This window comes from Macaca thibetana, chromosome 4 (genome assembly GCF_024542745.1).
Source record: "Macaca thibetana thibetana isolate TM-01 chromosome 4, ASM2454274v1, whole genome shotgun sequence".
In the NCBI taxonomy this organism is placed as follows: domain Eukaryota; kingdom Metazoa; phylum Chordata; class Mammalia; order Primates; family Cercopithecidae; genus Macaca; species Macaca thibetana.
In genome coordinates this window covers 44066896-44088908 of record NC_065581.1, presented here as the reverse complement: position 1 = coordinate 44088908, position 22013 = coordinate 44066896, and the positions used below count along the sequence as shown (strand labels likewise).

The 22013-nt window shown below is 50.5% G+C and overlaps 1 protein-coding gene across 2 annotated transcripts in view; it reads right to left on the bottom strand.

Annotated features, from left to right (window-relative positions):
• Nucleotides 1-22013, bottom strand: part of PTK7 (protein tyrosine kinase 7 (inactive)) — an 82654-nt gene that overhangs the window by 9239 nt on the left and 51402 nt on the right. For both annotated transcript variants that reach the window (XM_050786912.1, XM_050786911.1), the window contains exons 4-17: nucleotides 21464-21654; nucleotides 21223-21373; nucleotides 19728-19876; nucleotides 19210-19476; nucleotides 12744-12877; nucleotides 12455-12590; nucleotides 12201-12320; nucleotides 9470-9619; nucleotides 9206-9356; nucleotides 8987-9114; nucleotides 7351-7554; nucleotides 6362-6517; nucleotides 5522-5754; nucleotides 4256-4336 (exon numbers count right to left, since the gene is read on the bottom strand). In XM_050786912.1, the coding sequence (XP_050642869.1) occupies nucleotides 4256-4336; nucleotides 5522-5754; nucleotides 6362-6517; nucleotides 7351-7554; nucleotides 8987-9114; nucleotides 9206-9356; nucleotides 9470-9619; nucleotides 12201-12320; nucleotides 12455-12590; nucleotides 12744-12877; nucleotides 19210-19476; nucleotides 19728-19876; nucleotides 21223-21373; nucleotides 21464-21654 (2251 nt within the window). The remainder of the gene's footprint in view (nucleotides 1-4255; nucleotides 4337-5521; nucleotides 5755-6361; nucleotides 6518-7350; nucleotides 7555-8986; nucleotides 9115-9205; nucleotides 9357-9469; nucleotides 9620-12200; nucleotides 12321-12454; nucleotides 12591-12743; nucleotides 12878-19209; nucleotides 19477-19727; nucleotides 19877-21222; nucleotides 21374-21463; nucleotides 21655-22013) is intronic.

Here is a 22013-nt window from a genome sequence, read left to right as displayed (position 1 = left end):
AAAGACCCATTCTTTGGTAAAGATCAGACCCACCCCTTCCTTTCCAATTTTAACACCCCAGGGGTTTGCCCATGTTCTGGCTAACCCACTGTGATGCTACTGAGATCTTCTCACAAGAGGCCTTCTGTTTCCTGCCATGGCATCTGACTGCATAAAGCGTGGTCCACCAGGTGTGCTAAGCTGATTCTGCTTCTCATCGCATCATTAGTTCACAGGTGATCCATGGAGCAATTACAAACTACAGCTCTCTGACATCGTCTTATCAGCTACTCTAGACGGCATTACCTACCATTATGCCCACACCCAGGACCCATGTCTTTGATTTCTATCACTACCTCACTGCTCTCTTAAAATCCTCCTGAGGCTCCCCTTAGCCCACTCACACCCAATATGGCACTTTGGTTCCAACTCTAGCTGGCCAGGAAACACCCTGCCTACCACTCCACCTCCCTAGAATACTTAAGTTTTCCCCCTTCCGTTCTAGGTCCTAGGAGTATAAAGTAACAGCAGCTCACTACATAATTAGCACAATAAAGTACCTACAAGTTTTAGTTCATCTTTCCCAAGAATTTTCATTTTCATGGAATCCCCAAAAGCAGTGCTTTTCAAACTGCTGATCGAGACCCACATGGGTCTCGAAACCAGTTTAGTGGACTGGGGTAAAAAAAAAAGGATAGAAAAGAGGCCGGGCACGGTGGCTCATGCGTGCAATCCCAGCACTTTGGGTGGCTGAGGCAGGAGGATTACTTGAACCCAGGAGTTCAAGACCAGCCTGGGCAACACGGTGAGACCCCCATCTCTACAAAAAAATAAAAATAAATAGAAAGAGGACAGGATAGAAAACATCAAGTGTTGGCCGGGTGCAGTGGCTCACGCCTGTAATCCCAGCACTTTGGGAGGCCGAGGCGGGTGGATCACGAGGTCAGGAGATCGAGACCATCCTGGCTAACATGGTGAAATCCCATCTCTACTAAACAACAAAAAGTTAGCTGGGCGTGGTAGCAGGCGCCTGTAGTCCCAGCTACTCGGGAGGCTGAGGCAAGAGAATGGCATAAACCCAGGAGGCAGAGCTTGCAGTGAGCCGAGATCTCACCACTGCACTCCAGCCTGGGCAACAGAGCAAGACTCTGTCTCAAAAAGAAAAGAAAAGAAAAAAAAAAGAAAACATCAAGCACATCAAACACAATGTTGTGAAAGTTTAATTTTAGTTACATGAGCCTGCATACTAGATCATGAGTAAAATGCGTTCCTTTTTTGTTATTAAGTGATGCAGGTCTTGCTATGTCACTCAGGCTGGCCTCAAACTCCTGGGCCCAAGGGATCCTCCGGCCTCAGCCTTCCAAGTAGCCGGGATTACAGGCATATACTACCGTACCATCTTAAAATGCATTTCCTAAAAGGGATTATAATCAAAAAGCATTTCAAAGCTACTAGTCTCCACCAGGGCTCCTTGAACTTTAATGAGCTTAGGAATCAGCTGGAGAGCTTGTTTGAAAAATTCAGGTCTTCAGACCTCACTCTTAAATACTCTCTAATTCCCTCCTTCTGAGTCATGCTCCAGAAATCTACTTTTTTTGTTCTGTTTTATTTTGAGACAGGGTTTGATTCCTGTTGCCCAGGCTGGAGTACAGTGGCAAGATCTCAGCTCACTGCAACCTCCGCCACCCAGGCTCAAGCTATTCTCCTGCTTCAGCCTCCCGAGTAGCTGGAATTACATGCACGTGACACCATGCACAGGTACTTTTTGTACTTTTAGTAGGGACGTGGTTTCCCATGTTGGCCAGGCTGGTCTCGAACTCCTGGCCTCGAGTGATCTGCCCGCCTCGGCCTCCCGAAGTGCTGGGATTACACGTATGAGCCACCATGCCTGGCCTGCATTTTTCTTTTTTTTTTTTTTTGAGACAAAGTCTCACTCTTGTCTCCCAGGCTAGAGTGCAATGGCACAATCTTGGCTCACTGCAACCTTCGCCTCCCGGGTTCAAGTGATTCTCCTGTCTCAGCCTCCCAAGTAGCTCAGATTACAGGCACCTGCCACCATGCCTGGCTAATTTTTGTATTTTTAGTAGAGATGGGGTTTTACCATGTTGGCCAGACTGGTCTCGAACTCCTGACCTCGTGATCCACCTGCCTCGGCCTCCCAAAGTGCTGGCATTACAGGTGTGAGCCACTGTGCCCTGCTTTTTTTTTTTTTTTTTTTTTTTTTTAAGCATCCTCTCTATGTAATGCAGAGTATTGTCCTTGGAGAGTGTAGAACCCAACTTATTAAAGCTCCCCCATCATATTTAAGACATTATGGCAAAAAAAAAGTGTGAAAAAGATGTTTAGCAAAGATGGTAATGATTTGCAGTCAAATAGAGTGCCTTAGATCACATGACAAAGGTAACTGACTTCCTGTAAGCCTATCTCAACCCAGCCAGAGAATCCCACCTTGACTCCCCTGACTCCTGAAGCCATCCCCTTCCTGCCATTCAACTACTTCCTGTCCTTGCAAACTAAACTTAAATGGTTTTCTCTCCTAGGAAAACTTCTTTGTTAACCACAACCATCTGTCCACCTGAAGGACATGGGTGCCTTCAACATCTCTTAATGCCTCCCACTTGCTTTCTGTTTTACCTCAAGTCTGTAAGGCACAGGTCATACTCATGTACCTAATCTCTCCGCTAGATCATAAGTGCCCCAAGGGCAAGATGCCTGTCCATTTTTTTTTTTCTTCTTTGAGATAGGATTGTGCTGTGTTGCCCTGGCTGGAGTGCAGTGCTGTAATCATGGCTCACCGCAGCCTCAACCTCCTGGGCTCCAGTAATTCTTCCTCCTCAGCCTCGAAAGTAGCTGGGACTACAGGCATGCCCCCGTGCCCGGTTAACTTTTTATTTGTTATAGAGACCGGGTCTTGCTATGTTGCCCAGGTTGGTCTCAAACTCCTGAGTTGAAGCAATCCTCCTGCCTTAGCCTCCCACTGCACCTAGCTGATGCCTGTTCTAATTTTGCATTCCCAAGGGCCCTTGGGGCCACACCTGGCTCTGTGAGGATTCACTGGCTCTGTGAGTGTCCTAATTTGTGAGCTCTTCAGTCCTGAAATCTCACTTAGCTGGTGTAGCAAGTCCCATCCTGTGGCTTCTCCTCTACAGCCACTATATAGAGTTCCTGCAGCTTCATGGGGATGGAAATAGGGGTGTGGTGTCAGGAGGCCAGGTCACTTGTCCTGTCTGGGTCTTAGTAAATTCACATGTAATAAGAGGGGGCCAGCCTGAAGGGCACAGAGCTGCTTCCCCAGAGAGACTGGGGGCAGCCAAGGTCCCATTCACCTGACTCATCTGCCAGCCATGCCTTTCTGTTTTGCCCCTAGAGTCTGTGACCTGGGACAGTCTAGCAGGCAAGGAATGGTCCCCTGGGAGAAAGGGCAGAGCCTTCTGCCTACCCTGCCCCGAGCTCTGATTTGGTTTATGAGGTCACTTCACTGCCAGCTTGGAAGCAGACTCTCCAGTCACATGGAAGGAAGTAGATCCATTTCAGAGGGGAGAGGAGGCGGCTGTGGACAAGAAGAACCTGAGGGAAGGAAGAAGGGGCCGGGCCACAGCAAGCCCCAGGCACTGGAAAGGTATGGACTGAGGTGGAAGGGGATAGCAGACAAGTTTTCCCTTCTTCACTATTTCAACCGAGGTCTGCTCCACCACAAGGGCCCCAGCCAGGGCTCTGTGCCCAGAACAATCTTTGCGCAGAAGGCAGGAGGAAAACTAGAAGGAAAGCCTGGGCAGCTACAACCCAAGGGAGAGGGCAAGATGCAAACCACAGACGGGGAAACCCAGGCAGGCAGCCCATTCACAGAAGAGTCTTCTCCACTTAGAGCTGAAGAAACAAGCTCAGGCCCACGCCTAGCCCAGCAGGCCCCTGCACTCGGACTGCTTGCTGCTTCTCCAGCTCAGAGCTCACTGCAGATGGGCAGGCGTCCTGCTCCAATGCAAGCTCCTGCCCAGGGGCAAGGTCCGAGGGTAGCTCTTCTCCGTGAAGCCAGCATGGCAATGCAAAGCCAGTTCCAGGATACATGACCTGGGACAGGTCATACAACCTCGTAAGCCTCAATGTCTTCATCCACAAAATGGGGATAGTAGTATATATTTCAGAGGACTACCATGATAATTACGGTAACACATGTGAAGTTCTTACCATAGGGCCTGGCCCATAGAGAGCCCTCAATAAATGGTGCCTCTGTTGCTCCCTGGGCACCCTCTCCCTCCCTCCTTCACTCCGTCCTCACCTTCTGCTTGGTGCTGAGGGGCTGTGACTTCAATTTTTCATCCTTGCTCTTGGAAATCCTCAGGAACTGCTTGAGGTCTCCCTAAGGGAAAAGCCAGGCATCATGCTCAGGTCAGTGCAGAGCCATTGGCTGTAAAGCCTCAGACAAAGCAGGTGCTCGCAGAATTCCTGCCTGGGGAGGCAGTGAGAAGGCCTAAGCTAGCCTGGGCCCCTTTCCTGGGGAAAGTTCACTGCGAGTACAGAACTTTAAAAACATACAAGAGACGTCTCCTAGAGGCTCTCTCAGTCAGAAAGAGAGGAGAATTGGCATTTTTACCCCAAGGGGAACCTCCAGACAGGTGGGGCAGCAGAGCCCCTATCTTCAGTGAGCCAAGAGGAAAACAGTCCCCTACCCTCTGTCCTCAAATATTCCGGAGAGGAAACCCCTGTCCTCCAGAGCTTTACAATTTAATAGAAACAAACAGAGGAGAACGCCAGCAGCAGAAACATACATCAAGCATTCATAAGTACTTGTTCGTTTGTTTTTAACTTTTTGTAGAGACAGAGTCTTGCTATGTTGACCAGGCTGGTCTCAGACTCCAGTCTCAAGTGATCCTCCTGCCTCAGCTTCCCAAAGTGCTGGGATTACAAGTGTGAACCACTGTGCCCAGTTGCATAAGTACTTGTTAATGGAAAGATTGATAGGACTCCTGCCTGCTCTTGCCCCAGAGCTAGGGATTTGACAAGCAGCAGTTTGAGGACCATGGGGTGAGGGCTGGGACCAGTTGGGGAATGAAGAGGAAGGCACAGCTCTGGGAACGATGCCCTGAGTGGAGAGGAGAAGGCTGGTGGCTGGGGTAACACTCAGGTCACAAGTGGTGCTAGGAAGGAGGGAAGGAAAGTGGGTTCTTATATATTTATTCTCAAGTGGGGACAAGCTTTTGGGGAGGAAAAAATAACAAACCAAAGAAAACAGGAGTCAGAGAAGATGACCTGGAAGGCATCCCTGCAGTTTGACAGTGAGAAGTCCCAGAAGAATTTAGGACCAACCCCTCCCCCAAGATACAGATGGAAAGACTGGGTGCTGATAAAGGGAACGCAGGCATCCAAGAGCGGGAAGGCAGAAGCTGAGCATCGCAAGGTGGGCAAGGTGTAACAGCAGGCAGGTGAGGTCTCGACTGAGACCACACGAGACAAGGTTTTCACGGTGCTCCAGCCCCTGACTCCCACCTTTGTAGGACACTGCCCTCCCTACCCGAGACCCCCGCGTCCCCTGCCAACAGCATACCAGGTCCACATATTCCAGCACCATGTAATGGGGCTCGGCCTCCCGGCAGAGCCCCAGGAGCCGCACCACGTTGGCGTGGTTCAGCTTCCCAAACATCTCCAACTCCCTCCGGAAGTCCAGCTGCTGCTGCTCGTCCTTGCTCTGCAGGCTCTTCACAAGTACCAGGGTCTCCGCCACTCCCTCCTCCAAGCCCTGAGCCTTTGCCAGGAACACCTCCCCAAACTCACTCTTTCCTGTGGGTACAGTCTGAGTCAGCCAACCACCTTCACCCAGGCAGAGGCAGCTCCTGACCTGGGGGAGGGGCCTAGCCTCTACTACAGTGGGGACTCACCCACCTGGGCTGGGCATGAGACCCGGTTCCGGTTCCGCTGTGACCCCCTCCCTCCTTAGGCTTCAGTGTCTCCAGCAGCAAAATAAAAGGGTTGGACTAATATTCAGCATTTTCCAAAGGGTGACTCGCATGAGAATTTTTGGTGGCTCACGGTAAACATGTCTTAACGTATGCTAGGAAAAAACTATGACAAACCCATGATTTCTCATATTTTTTCCTACAATAAAGGTAACTTAGCTTTTCTGTTGTTGTCTGTTTTTTTAAAGAATCAATTTAAATAAAACATCAAGTAAATAATACTACAGGTAGTACACAGGAATGACAAAATCTGTACAAAGGCAGTGAATAACAGGCTCTGGGGCCACACTGGGCTAGATCTCTACCTACACTTCCGTCCATCTCTAACATTCTAGGTTTCAGGGATTTCGGAACACTAGCCTGTACCCAGCCTCAAGACACAGCGGGTGACTTGCAGTTAGGCAGGGGCAGCTGTAGTCAAGGCGACATACCCAGCGTGGTGATAGGCTGCAGGCTGGACCGTGGGAAGTGCATCTTATCACTTGTGCTGTGGCGTTTGTTGGTGGCCGCGGGGCCGGAGCCCAAGCTGGTCAAGGCCACTTCCTCTTGGATCTCTGCTGAGGGCTGCCCGTTCTGCAAAGGCCCGCCTGGGAAGAAGGAGGACAGGAGCGTCACGATGAGACCTGACACTCTGGCCACCACGGGGATTTCTGTTCTGTCCCCTGGTCTTCCACTCTTGACAACTTGGGTCCAATCACAATACTCCACATGAAGGGGCAAGCCCAAATGATAAAATGATGGGGCTGGGGCTGGGTGGGGGAAGTATGGGCATCCCCTAGGGTATGACCCCTTAGTGATGCAGCTGATTACAACCTCTGAGATGAAGCCAACTGCAGACGTCTAATCTGAATCACTGGTCCCTGAATACCATAGCTACACATAAGGATTGTTGCTTTCATGGGGCCTCCTATTGGGCAAAGTCCTAAACAGGCACAAAGGGAAAATCACAATAATGGAGACCCAACCCCTGTTCCTGAACACCTGAGCTGATAGGAGACCCAGTAATGACCTCAGGGAGCTCCCAGTCCAGGGAAGTGGGGATAGGAGAAGGGAAGTAAACGGAAAGCCTGCCCTTGGGGGAACTCTTAGACTCATGGGGGGAAACAAGACGTGCAACAGCAACATGTATACGTATACTAATGATATCTGTGGTTTCCTGCTGGGAGTAGGAAACAGCAGGGAATCATAGGAAGCTGGTCCCAGGGGCTCCAATGAAGAAGTCTCAAGCCAGGTTGCTCAGAAGCCGAGGCCCTGGGAATCAGCCAACTCCAGGCTTCCCACTAGGGGTGTGGCAGCCCCAGCTCCAAGATCCAGCAACAGCCACTCGGTTTCCTGAGGGCTGGCGCTCTCCCCTCCGTGGCCGCGGGAGGGCGCTCAGCTCCTACACACGGGTACCACCTCCCCCTCCAGGGCCCCTCACCGTTGAGGCATTCCATCTCTGGCTCCTCGCCCTCGGGCTGCTTCTGCAGCCGCTTGGCTTTGCAGCGCTTCTTGCAGTAGAACATGAGACCCAGCACGGCGATGATGTAGGCCACAGCGGCACCCACCGACAGCCCAATGGTCTGGATCATCTTGTAGGGGGGAGGGCTGCCAGGGCCCTCCGACTCCTCCGGCACAGGCTTGTCTGAGAGACACACAGATGGGTCTGGGCAGGCGCTGCTAAGCAAAACAAGCCCTGCTTCTCCACTAACTCCTCCCAACCCCATCAACGGGACAACTTAACAGATGGCCCGGGAGGGTCACCACCTTCACTGGCTTTAACAAGGGCCAGCAGATCCTCATGCCCCACTGAGGTCAAAGGAAGACTCTGAAGGAGATGAGGCCAGGGTTCCCAAGCTGGCTCTGCATCGCAAGTCAAGGCGGGCGACACAGATACGCACACCTGTCAGGGAGCCACCACAAACCCACGCTATTTGTTAAGAAGCTTCCCGGCTGGGCGCGGTGGCTCAAGCCTGTAATCCCAGCACTTTGGGAGGCCGAGGTGGGTGGATCACCAGGTCAGGAGATCGAGACCATCCTGGCTAACACGGTGAAACCCCGTCTCTACTAAAACATACAAAAAATTAGCCGGGCATGGTGGCGGGCGCCTGTAGTCCCAGCTACTCAGGAGGCTGAGGCGGGAGAATGACGTGAACCCGGGAGGCGGAGCTTGCAGTGAGCTGAGATCACGCCACTGCACTCCAGCCTGGGCAACACAGTGAGACTCTGTCTCAAAAAAAAAAAAAAAAAAAAAAAAGAAGCTTCCCAAGGGACTTGATAATGTAAGCCAGGCCCCGAGAGCAACATTTGGGAGTTTCAGGTTTAGAATTCCAGGCACTGCCTGGCACAGAGCAGGTTTTTCAATGAACAGATCTGTAGAAGGGATCTGCTGGTCTAGAGACCTTTCAATGGCCCCCACCGAGGGGTCTCAAGAGGCGTTGGGGGAATGAAGGGAGAGAGACCATGCAGGATCCCCCCACTGCCACACACACCCCAGTGGCTCCCACCAAGGGGCCTCCTCACTTCATTTTCATCCATTTAAACTTTCGCATTATACTTTGTCTAGAAAAATAATGCTGCCAAACCAAGAAAGTTTGAGAGCTTCTCATTTAAACCACCTTCACCTGTGGATGTAGAAACAAGTCCCCAGAGGAGAAATAAGTCTCCCAGGGGCACAGAGTTAAGTACAGGGCCTTTTACTGGACCCATCATTCTCTCTGGGCCTCCTGGAGAAAAGAACCTTGTCCTACTGCATTCTGACCTGGTCCTGCTCCCCAGCCACCCAGAGGTATGTGTGGCTGCTGCAGGAACCTGGGAGGCAGCACTGTAGGAAGAGAACACCCTCCCCTGCAACACACACACACACCCACCGACCATGGGATGTTAAATAAACGACAGCCCGGCTCTGAGCAAGGACTCTAAGACTGTGCAGTGGCATGGTGAGACAGCCGAATCCCCTCCTCTGCCACAAAAATGGCTTCTGTGTCATGTTCTGTACACAGGGGCTGACTGAGTACAAGGTGACAAATGTCTGGGTCTACCACTTCCTGTGCAGGACACCCCTCCCCAGCCCATACCCACGACATAGAGGGGGGCCTCCGTGTGCTTGATGTTGCAGCTGTTGCCTGCAATGCAGGTGTAGCGGCCTGAGTCCTCAGGGGCCACGTCGTGGATCACCAGGGAGCCATTCTGGAAGATGTGCATCCTGCCAGGGGAGAAGCCACAGCGCTGGCCAGCTCGCAGGGAGTGGGCACTGCAGGAGAGGAGGGGTGGGTATGGGAGGGAGGCAGCCCTACCTGGGTCCCAGCTTGGTGGGGTCCAGGATGCGGTCCTTGCCCTTCCACTGAATCAGTGGCTTAGGGTCCCCCTGGGCCTCACACTGCAGCAGGGCTGTGTGGCCCTGGTACACAGTCGTGCGCTCTGGCTCTACTTTGAAGGTGATAAAAACTGGAAGGAAAGAGACCAGCGAGGGGCAGGGAGGAGTGAGCCAAGGGGCTGGCAGGGTACATGGTGCTACCCTAAAGAGCCCTCCCAGCTGAAGGGCCCTGCCACGGTCGCACCTGCCACAGTGAGCTGGACATGGGCACGAATCTGGCCCTGTGGCCCATTGGAGGCAATGCAAGTGTAGTTGCCAGCGTCATCTCGAGTCACCCGGGCAAAATGTAGGGTCCCAGCGTTGTCTGTCACCCACTCTGGAAGGCTGCTCCCATCTGCAGGAGTAACAAAGGGAAATTATGGAAAGGATCAGGGTTACACAGATGGCTGACAATGCCTCAGTCCCTCACCTCGACTCCAAAACACAGGCAAAGTCCAAACTCCTCAGCCAGGTGTTAGAAGCCCCCCGTTATTTACCCCTCTTCCAATTCTTCAGTCTCACCTCTTCCTCCTATTGCCCTGTGTGACATTTCACTTCTGCCAAACCAGACTCCGTCTGGGCCCAGATTGGCCCTGTCCCTACCCCGCTGCCTGTCACTTCTCCCTCCTAGAGCCCATTCCCGCTCTTTGCCATCCCAGGCTGTAGATGCATTTTGAGCCTCACCTCTCCCAGAAAGTTCCCCCAGACCTGAGCAGAGGGAGCCTACTTCCTCCTCAAAATCTACAACTCTACTCTCTCACTCTAGGTGGAAATGTCAAAATTGGTCCAACCTTTTAAAAAACAATTTGCCAACTCACATCAAGGGCTATAAAAATGTTCATACCCCCTTTCATGCGTAATTATTCCAATTCTGGGAATCTTTCCCAAAGGAAATAAACCTAAATCCAGAAAACTTTGGCTTAAAGATGTTTATTGCAGCCTGGGCGCGGTGGCTCAAGCCTGTAATCCCAGCACTTTGGGAGGCCGAGACGGGCGGATCACGAAGTCAGGAGATCGAGACCATCCTGGCTAACATGGTGAAACCCCGTCTCTACTAAAAAAATACAAAAAAACTAGCCGGGCGAGGTGGCGGGCGCCTGTAGTCCCAGCTACTCGGGAGGCTGAGGCAGGAGAATGGTGTGAACCCAGGAGGCGGAGCTTGCAGTGAGCTGAGATCCAGCCACTGCACTCCAGCCTGGGTGACAGAGTGAGACTCCATCTCAACCAAAAAAAAAAAAAAAAAAAAGATGTTTATTGCAGAAATGAAAAAAATGGGGGTGGGTGGCTGGGAGGTTAACAACCCAAATCTCCAACATTTAAGGAACAGTTAAGTAAATTACAGTGAATCTAATCATTGAAATATTATTAGGATCATCAAAACAAATATTCATGAAGAGTATATAAAGATGTGCGGAAATGCTTGACAATGGTAAGTAAAAGAGGGTATAAAATTACAGTTATAAAAAAACATAAAAATAAACGCTTTTAAAAATATTTTTTAAAACTACGTAGTTATCTGTATTGTCTACTTCTACAATAAGCATGTCTACAGGCATGCACCACCATGCCTGGCTAATTTTTTAATTTTTTGTAGAGACAGGGTCTCCCTATATTGCCCAGGTTGGTCTTGAACTCCTGGGCTCAAGCAATCCTCCCACCTCAGCCTCCCAAAGTGCTAGGATTACAGGTGTGAGCTACCACACTTGGCCAATCATGTAAATTTAATAACTGAAACTATATATACAATAAAACTGCTAGGTAAAAAAAGAAAAACATACACACAGAAAAAGAAGACATATACCCAAAGACGATAAATGGCAGGACTGTGCATTTTTTCCACCAACTAATATATATTTTTTTCTTTTTTTTTGAGACCGAGTCTTGCTCTGTCGCCCAGGCTGGACTACAGTGGCACAATCTTGGCTCATTGCAACCTCCACATCCTAGGTTCAAAGAATTCTCCTGTCTCAGCCTCCCGAGTAGCTGGGACTACAGGCACATGCCACCACCCTTGGCTAAATTTTTTTTTTTTTTTTTTTTTTTTGAGACAGAGTCTTGCTCTGTCGCCCAGGCTAGAGTGCAGTGGCGCGATCTCGGCTCACCGCAAGCTCCGCCTCCCGGGTTCACGCCATTCTCCTGCCTCAGCCTCCCAAGTAGCTGGGACTACAGGCGCCCGCCACCACGTCCGGCTAATTTTTTGTATTTTTAATAGAGACGAGGTTTCACTGTGTTTGCCAGGATGGTCTCCATCTCCTGACCTCGTGATCCGCCCACCTCGGCCTCCCAAAGTGCTGGGATTACAGGCTTGAGCCACCGCGCCCAGCCTCTCCCAGTATTTTCTAAAGGAGCCCATGTAATTTTTCTTTTTTTGAGTCAGAGTCTCACTCTGTCACCCAGACTCTAGTGCAATGGCATGATCTCGGCCCACTGCAGCCTCTGCCTGCTTCAGCCTCCTGAGTAGCTGGGATTGCAAGCATGTGCCACCACACCTGGCTAACTTCTGCATTTTTAGTAAAGATGCGGTTTCACCATGTTTGAAACCAGTTTGAGGCTGACCTCAAACTCCTGGCCTCAAGTGAGCCACCCACCTCGGCTTCCCAAAGTGTTGGGATTACAGGCGTGAGCCACTGTGCTCGGCCTCCATGTAATTTTTATGTTGGAAAAGATAAACGATTTTGGAAAGGGAGAAGGGAAGACTTTATAGCATTGTCTGGACCAATCCAATCACTTGTTGCCTTGAGTCGTCTTCCATGTTGTCCAAGGCTGTAATCTGACCTCTTCTGTGTCTGGCTTTTTCCTTCCTAACTCAACTATACATCAGCCCTGCATTGCTTGTCTAGTCTCCACATTTCTGGGCACGGTGCGGGGCCCTCAGGTATGCATCTGATCAGTGGACTGCCCTGCCTGCCCCCACCCTATGCTGGCACTATACCCACCTGCCCGTTCCCACTTAATAGTGGGCTTCTCTCGGCCTGTGGCTGAGCAGGGCACCGTGGCCTCCTTGTCAAACTCCATGCACTGCTGCGGCTGGGGTGGTGGTGTGAACTTGAGCTTTTCTGTTTCAGCAGAGGGTGGGTGGAAAGAGGAGGAATTGGGGCCGCTGGAGAGGCTGTGGCCAGGCCTGCTGCTCCCTCCCCTTTCCTCTCCTGCCTAGCCGGGAAGGGTGCTCCCCCAAGACATGCTGGCTCACCCAGCACTTGGACACGGGCTTGCGCCTCGATGCTGCCAGCTGGGGTGCTGCTCACACAACGGTACCATGTCCCATCGTACACCTCCACGTTGTTGATGCGCAAGGTCCCATTCTTGAAGACCTCGAACCGTGAGTCCTGCAGCACAGGTGAGAGGCCTCAGAGCCTGAACCCACATCCACCTCTCCCTAGAGGCTGCCTCCAGGGAAAGAGTGCTATGGAGGTGAGCACAGAAGAGGGCAGGTGGAGGGAAGGCCCCGCCCATCCAATAGTAACATTCTTCTTTCTCACCTCTGAGATGAGCATCTGGTTTCTGTACCAGACAACTGTGGGTTTTGGTGTGGCCTGGGTCAGGCAATGCAAGTAGCCAGGTTTGCCCTCCTCCAGCTGGCTGTCTTGGGGCTTCTTCAGCCAAGTGGGCACAGCTAGACGGACAAGAAGGAAACAGTGAAGGCTGCTTCACAGGTCTCCAAAACCAAAGGACCCAACTCCAAGAAATTCTACTACCATTCTAGGCCCTGAGTTCAGAAGCCCCATGCTACTCAGATGGCAGGAGTTTCCCTTTAAGGAAGACCCAGGTGCCAGCACCTTGTTTTTGTTTTTGTTTTTTTCTTTTAAGACAAGTTCTCACTCTGTCACCCAGACTGGAGTACAGTGACACAGTTATGGCTCACTACAGTCTCGAACTCATAAGCTCAAGTGATTTTCCCACCTCAGCCTCCCAAATAGCTGGGACCACAGGTATGCACCACAATACTTGGCTAATTTTTGTATTTTTTGTAGTGATGAGGTCTTGCTATGTTGCCCAGGCTGGTCTCAAACTCCTGGTCTCAAGCAGTCCTCCCTCCTTGGCCTCCCAAAGTGCTAAGATTATAGGTGTGAGCCACCACGTCTGGCCACCAACGTCTTTTGAACATTATCTTAGTTAATTGTCACATTAATTAACTTAGTTAACATTATCTTAGTTATAAATCCCCATGGTAGGCAGGGAACGGTGGCTCACACCTGTAATCCCAGCACTTTGTAATCCCAGGCCGAGGCGGGAGGGTTGCTATAAGACACTGCACTCTAGCCTGGGCAACAGAGTGAGACCCCCATCTCTAAAAAAACAAAAAAAAAACCCCAAGATATGTATTCCAACACCCATTTTACAGCTAAGAAAACAGATGTTCAAAGAAGTAATAGTGGCTGGGTACAGTGGCTCACGCCTGTAATTCCAGCACTTTGGGAGGCCAAAGCGGGCAGATCATTTGAGGTCAGGAGTTCAAAACCAGCCTGAACAACATAGTGAACTGAGATCACGCCACTGCACTCCAGTCTGGGCAGAAGAGTGAGACTCCGTCTCAAATTAAAAAAAAAAAAAAAAAAGAAGTAGCAGTAATGGTGATGTGCTAATACCCAATAGTGATAGAATTTAAAATTCTCGTCTATGTGACTCCAAAATTCATATTCTTCCTTTTTTTTTTTTTTTGAGACAGTCTCGCTCTGTCACCCAGGCTGGAGTGCAGTGGCACGATCTTGGCTCACTGCAAACTCCGCCTCCCGGGTTCACGCCATTCTCCTGCCTCAGCCTCCCAAGTAGCTGGGACTACAGGAGCCTACCACCACACCCGGCTAATTTTTTGTATTTTTATAGACGGGGTTTCACCGTGTTAGCCAGGATGGTCTCCGTCTCCTGACCTCGCGATCCACCTATCTCGGCCTCCCAAAGTGCTGGGATTACAGGCATGAGCCACCACGCCTGGCCCCTTGTTCTTCTTATTACACCATAAAATGCCAAGGCGCAGTCCTCAGAAATCTGTTCTGTTTTAGTCACATTCACTCATCCAGTCCACAACCTTCAATACAATATGAATGGTTGGTTCCCAAAACTACATCCTGATTCCTGTAAATCCAATTGCCTACTGGCATTTCCAACTGGATATCCAACAGGCATCTCAAACTTTATGTGCGCTAAAGGGAGCACCTGACTTCCCCCAAAACCTGCTCACTCATTTTCCCTATCTCAGTCAATAGAACTATCCAGTCAATTAAGAAAGCCAAAAAGCTAGCCTTGTCTTCTCTCTATACCCCACCCCCATCACACTCATTCTACACAAACCCTATCTACTGGGGCTCCTAAATATATCCTGAATTTGACCACCTCACCCCCACCACTACTGCCTCTGTTCAAGCTCCTTTCAGTATCTCCCCTAGACTATTACAGTCATCTACTAATGGGTCTCCTTGTTTATACTCTTGGTCCTAACATTCTAGTCTCAAAACAGCCAGAGTGATCTTCTGAAAAATCAGTCTTCCACTCAAAACCCTGCAAGGTCTTCCCATTCAATGTGGTGTGGTAGGCTGTTTGCAATGATAGTTATAAACAATTCTCCCATCCATTTCATCTCTTTGCAATGTGATGTTGACACTTTCCCATCAAGAGGTGGAGTTTATTTATTTGTGTGTGTGTGAGACAAGGTCTCACCCATTACCCAGGCTGGAGTGCGGTCATGCCATTATGGCTCAATGTGGCCTCAGCCTCCCAGGTTCCAGCAACCCTCTCACCTCAGCCTCCCAAGTGGCTAGGACCACTGGTGTGTACCACCATGCCCAGCTAATTTTTTTTTTTAGTAGAGACAGGGTCTGGCCATGTTGCCCAGGCTGGTCTCAAACTCCTAGGCTCAAGCAATCCTTCCATCTTCACCTCCTAAAGTACTGGGATTGCAGCGTGAACCACTGCACTAGGTCATAGTATATTTTTCTAGTCCCTGGAATCTGGGTGACTTGTGACTCCCCTTGTCCAACAGAACACAGTGGTAGTGTTGCAGCTTCCACTTTTGCCCTCTCGGAACCCAGCCACCAGGTGAGGAAGCCTGGGCTAGCCTACAGGAGATGCCATGTGGAGGAGAACTAAGGCACCCTGGTCAATACCCCCTGTCAACTGCCAGACAGGTGAGTGAGGCCACCAGGGACCAGCCAGCTCACCACAAACATGTGTACACCCAGCTGATAGCACACCAGGTGGACGAGTAGGCCCACCTGAACCTGTCCACAGAATCATAAGCATGTCAATGGCTGTTGTTTGTTGTTTCAAGTCACTATGGTTTTGGTTTTGTTTGAGACAGAGTCTCGCTCTGTCGCCCAGGCTGGAGTGCAGTGGTGCGATCTCGGCTCACTACAACCTCCATCACCTGGGTTCAAGCGATTCTCCTGCCTCAGTCTCCCAAGTAGCTGGGATTACAGGCATGTGCCACCACGCCTGGCTAATTGTTGTGGGGTTTTTTATTTCTTTTTTTTTTTTTTTTTTTTTTTTTTTTTTTTTTGAGACGGAGTCTCGCTCTGTCGCCCAGGCTGGAGTGCAGTGGCCGGATCTCAGCTCACTCAAGCTCCGCCTCCCGGGTTTACGCCATTCTCCTGCCTCAGCCTCCCGAGTAGCTGGGACTACAGGCGCCCGCCACCTCGCCCGGCTAGTTTTTTGTATTTTTTTTAGTAGAGACGAGGTTTCACCGTGTTAACCAGGATGGTCTCGATCTTCTGACCTCGTGATCCGCCCGTCTCGGCCTCCCAAAGTGCTGGGATTACAGGCTTGAGCCACCGTGCCCGGCCTTTTATTTCTTATTTTATTTTGAGACAGAGTCTCGCTCTGTCGCCCAGGCTGGAGTGCAGTGGCGCGATCTCGGCTCACTGCAACCTCCACCTCCACCACGTCCGCCTAATTTTTGTATTTTTAGTAGAGATGGGTTTTCATCATGTTGCTCAGGCTGGTCTCAAATTCCTGACCTTGTGATCCACCCGCCCTGGCCTCCCAAAGTGCTGGGAATACAAGGCGTGAGCCACTGCGCCCAACCATTTTTGTATTTTTAGTAGAGATGGGGTCTCACCATGTTGGCCAGGCTGGTCTCAAACTCCTGACCTCAAGTAACCTACCCACCTTGGCCTCCCAAAGTGCCACCACATTTTGAAGTGGTTTGCTATGTAGCAATGGATAACTGATGCCGAAGCCAAAGTCCTTACTAGGTTTTTACAAGACCTAGGTAATCCAGTTTCCACCTCTCAGGCAACTTCAACCCCTCTCACCATCGTTTATTCAACTCAAGCCACACAGGCGACTACTGTTCTTCCAACATACAAGGCCATCTCCATCTCAGGGCCTATCACATGGCTGGCTCCCTTCTTAATTTAAATACCAGCTCAAATGCACCTTTTACACAAGTCTTCCTTAAACTCCCTCTGGCCCTGCCCTTTCTCTATCACTTGCCCTATTTTATTTTTCTCCCTTGTTCTGCTGGCAGCTAAAATTATATTTGTTCATTTGATCGTTTTTCTTACTGGCTTTGTCACCCCTACCAGAATATGAACTCCACAAGGAGAGGGGCTTCTGCCTGCTTTGTTCACAGTTGCATTCAGTACTAGGAACAGATCTAGCACAAGGAAAGTGCTCGACAAATCTCTATTGACTGACTGCATTCCCAGAGTTCTCCATCCTCTGGGCTCTACCCTCTAACACCCAGCACCTGATCTGGCCCTGTTTGCATCACACACTCTCAAATGCCACAGGCCTCCTTCTCAGAGCATAGCAAGGGACACTGGTGTGGCTCAGTAAGTGCCAGCTTCAGTTAGCATCTGTGGAATGACTGATTAAAGCCGGTAGTTCCCAATCTTGAGCACACATGAAGTATCACCCAGAGCACTTGTTAAATACACACCTGCCTGGGTCCCACCCCTAGAGTCTGGGTTGGGAGCTGTGGAGTGGGGCCCTGAATTCTGCATGTTTTTCTTTTTTTTCAAGGCTCCAGCAATGTCCTAGACATTTTTTTGGAGACAGTCTTGCTGTCATCCAGACTCCAGTACAGTACTGTGATCATAGCTTACTGGAATCTCCAACTCCCGAGCTCATCCTCCAGCCTCAGCCTCCCACATAGTTGGGACTATAGGTGTGTACCATCATACCTAGCTAAGTTTTTAAATTTCTGTAGACACAAGGTCTCACTATCTTGTCCAGCCTGGTCTCAAACTTCTGGGCTCAAGAGATCTTCCCATCTCAGCCTCCCAAAGCCTGGGATTATAGGTGTGAACCACTGCACCTGGCCTGCATTTTAAAAAGTATCCCTAACGAGGCCAGGCGCAGCAGCTCACGCCTGTAATCCCAGCACTTTGGGAGGCCAAGGCAGGTGGATCACTTGAGGTCAGGAGTTTGAGACCAGCCTGGCCAACATGGCAAAACACTGCCTCTACTAAAAATACAAAAATTAGCCAGGTGTGGTGGCACACACCTTTAAACCCAGCTACTTGGGAGGCTGAGGCATGAGAATCGCTTGAACCTGGGAGGCAGAGGTTGCAGTGAGCCAAGATCACGCCACTACATTCCAGCCTGGAGGACAGAGCGAGCGAGACTCCCTCCCAAATAAGAAAATAAAAAAAAAGAAAAAGTATCCCTAATGAAAGCAGGTGATTCTCAGACCTCAACTGGAGGAAGGCTTGACTGTGCATCTTGCCTTTGCACCTGCACTGTGAGTGTCCTGAGCACCTGTTACACGTGTGCTGTGATTCCCACCCAAATCACTGCCTGAGCGTGGGCGCATGTCTTCTAAGATTTCAGTATCCTAATGGGAACACTAGCATCATAACTTCACATTTACAAAGCCACTTTCATATTCAAATCTTTTTGCAAAGTTACCCACTCAGAAAGATAATAGTAATATAAAGGTAAGTGGAAGAAGCAGATTGTAAAATAGTTTGTACGTATGTCTGTCTCTGTGTGCATATTGTAATTTTTATTGTGTATCCTTTTAAACTACCACAAAAGGTTTGGAACAAGGCGTGGCATAAATAAATAAGTAAACAAATCCCTATGCCTGTAGCAAGGATATAAGGGGTTTTTTTTGTTTGTTTTGTTTTGAGATGGAATCTCACTCTGTCGCCCAGGCCAGAGTGCAGTGGCGCGATCTCGGCTCACTGCAACCTCTGCCTTCTGGGTCCAAGTGATTCTCCCCCCTCAGCCTCCTGAGTAGCTGGGATTACAGGCACGCACCACCACGCCCGGCTAATTTTTGTAATTTTAGTAGAGATGGGGTTTCACCATGTTGGTCAGGCTGGTCTCAAACTCCCGACCTTGTGATCCACCCACCTCGGCCTCCCAAAGTGCTGGGATTACAAGCATGAGCCACCACGCCCAGCCAGATATAAATGGTTTATCATGTGTACTTTCATTCATATTTCTTGCTTTTCTCCCCCTTTTTTTCATAAGTAATATGTTTAATAAAGAAATTTGGAAAGCATAACAAACTAAAACAAATTTTAAATCACCTATAACTTTGTCCAACATTACCTCCCAAAAAAGAAAAAGAAAAATCATTTTCATCTACTTCATTTGGCCTTTTCAACCACCTTGTGGGGTAGGTAGATTACTGGCTCCATTTTATGGATGAGGAGACTGAACCCAAGTAAGGTGGGTGATTTGCTACCATCGTCATTCTGTGCGTTGGGAGCATAGTGGGACCCAGGTCTCTAGACTCCTAGTCCATTGCTCTTTCCTCTGCACCCAGAGGACCGTTTTCCTGTGAGGACTGTCACTATTTCCTCCGGGGCACCCACCCTAACCCCTGTGCCTGGCTCTCTACTGTCTACTCCGACTCCCAGTAGTGAACTGATTTCCAAGCCTGCAGGGCCCAGAACTGAGAGGGCCTCAGGTGAGCACCAGGGAAGCCTCTGTCCATCACACCCAGACCTGCGTTCCCCTCCACCTCTCCTTGACCTTCAGAGCAAAGGTGCTCACTGGCCACAGTGATGTTGACGTCCTGTCTCCGCTGACCAGCCAGGTTGGCCGCGTGGCAGGTGTAGACACCAGCATCACTTTCAGCAATACTGGCCAACACCAGTTCGTGGCCCTTCTGGTACACCCTGCCATGGGTGGGCAGTCGGACTCCTGCGTGCTCCCACCACACACTGGGCTCTGGCAGACCCTTGGGGGGAAGGCAGGTAACACGCTCCTCGCTGCCCGCTGTAAACACCCGTGGCTCAAATAGTGGCATGTCTTCAATCTCTGCAAGGATGTAAGTGGGAGGAATGGCCCGATTACTGTGAGTCTCAGGGTACATGATGTTCTCCCACAGCAAGCCTAGGCCCTTTTCCAGCCAAACCCTCCCCTGAAGCCCTCTGCATCTCCTCCTACCCCCAGCATCCGCTTCTTCCCCTGCCCTCCAAGCTGCTGAGTAAAAACAGGAGCCTAAATCTCTATGTGCCAAAAATGTTAAAGGCAGTCCCCACGTCAGCACCCCAGACCCAGAGACTCACCTGCTAGATGAAGTGTGGCCTCCAGGATGACAGGTGGGCCCCTCTGCCCCTGGCCGATGCAGCGGTAGACCCCTGCATTGCGTGGCCGGACCTGGGTCAGCAGCAGAGACCCGTTGGCAAATACTGTGGCTCTGCGAAGGTGTGGGGGGCTGCAGAGGGGAGAGTGCAATTTGGAGAAAGTGGCCAATAGGCCTACTTCTGGAAAGGAATGCAAGGGAACCCCTTTCCTACAAAAGTCGGAAATGTAGTAAGGAATCGACCAGGAACAGGGCAGAGAGAAGGAAGCTGATACTCCACACTGGTGTGTGTGCCTGCATACACTTGCTCAGGTGTATGTGCAGGTGTGTGTTCCAACTACAAGAGATCAGATCGGGAAGCAATGAGGCAAATGACAATGCAGGTGAGAGACACAGTGATATGGTTTGGCTGTGTCCCCACTCAAATCTCATCTTAAATTGTAGCTCCCATAATTCCCATGTGTTGTGGGAGGGACCCAGTGGGAGGTAATTGAATCATGGGAGTAAGTCTTTCCCATGCTGTTCTCATGATAGTGAGTAAGTCTCATGAGATCTGATGGTTTTAAAAAGAGGCGTTCCCCTGCACAAGCTCTCTCTCCTTTGCCTGCTGCCATCCATGTAAGACGTGACTTGGTCTTCCTTGCCTTCTGCCAAGATTGTGAGGCTTGCCCAGCCATGTGGAACTGCAAGTCCAATTAAACCTCTTTCTTTTGTAAATTGCCCAGTCTTGGGTATGTCTTTATCAGCAGCATTAAAATGGTCTAATACACAGAGTAACCACCATGTGCAACTGTCAAGACAGGGGAGCCACCATCCCGCAGGGCCACACTGATAGGGCACCCAGCTCCAGAGTCAGATACCCCTCAGCCATACCAGGCAGGCTACTGATGATGTCCTCAGGGCTGAAGCCAAGTGGCATCCAAGTCCTTAGCCTAGGAAGTCACACCCCCAAGGACCATGGTCATGCCCGATACTACAAAGGTGTTCTATGCTCTCCTAGGGTCCAGGCAAGAACAGAAGTCCCTGCAGTGGGGCTGGAACCTTCTAGAGGTGTTTGCTTCCTCCAAAAAGTGTGTGTGTGTGTGTGTTTGTGTGTGTGTGTGTGTGTGTGATGTCTTTGCCACACTGGATCATGCTATCTAGATTGTGACCACCTGATTACCAGGTCTCCTGTATCTCTCTCATCCCTGGGGTCTCTACCCTTCCATCCCAGACGACCCATGTGGGCAGTGGGGAGAGAGAAGTAGAACCACCACTAGCTCAGAGGGCCTTTGTGCAAACTGGAAAACAGCTCTTCCTAGAGACTCTTCCCTGTGTTAGACTCATCTTATAAAAGCAAAACATTCAACTGTGTCTGTTGGAAATTTGAAATAATACATGTACAAATCTGTGATGTCTGTGATACGAACCGCACCCCCTTCTAGAGAACGCATGTGTGTGGCACATGATACTGGAGCGCTCCCAGCCAGATGCCTTACCGACTGCGGTTAGTGATGGGAGTCTCATCCTCAAAGAGCCACTGCAGGTTCGGGGGTGGCTGGGCTGAGAACTGGCAATGGAACATGGCTTCCTCATTCCTCGCTACTATCACGTCCTGGGGTGCCAGCACCACCCTGGCAAAGCTTTCATCTGGAGAGGGAAAGATGGGGGAGCAGGCAGGCTGGGTGGTGAGGCCCTCCTGTACTCACCTCATCCCTTCCGCCCCCACCCCAGGCTCACCAGCAATGCTCAGGGTGAAGTTCTGGCTGCTGCAGGCCTGGCCAAAAGCATTGTGGGCGCAGCAGGAATAGAGCCCACTATGCTCAGGACCAGCTGGCCGGAGCGTCAGGTTCCGCTCCTTGCTGCTGACTGTGTTGTTGCTCTGACCATCAGAAAGGGGGGTCCCATCTCGGAACCATTGGTAGGTGGGCCTGCAGGGCAGACACAGTCAGCAGTGGCGGGGAGGGGTACTCAGTGGCCAGTGGAGAGGATACAGAATCAGAGAGTCAGGGCTAGACCTTTCAGTTTATACATGGAGAAATGGGGACTGGGGAGGGAAAGGGACTTGCATAAGGGCACACGGTAATTCTGATTCAGGGACAGAATCAAGTTGAGATTAGATCTCTCAGCTCTACACACAATGTGGCCCACTCTTCAGGTCACCAGGGGCCAGTATAGGGCAACATCTCGGGGGAGGCGGGGTGAAGAACACTGTGGTGATGGAAGGAGTGGTCACAGAATGGAGCGAGGTAACATCTGCATAGAGTCCAGGATTTGGGGAGACATCCCT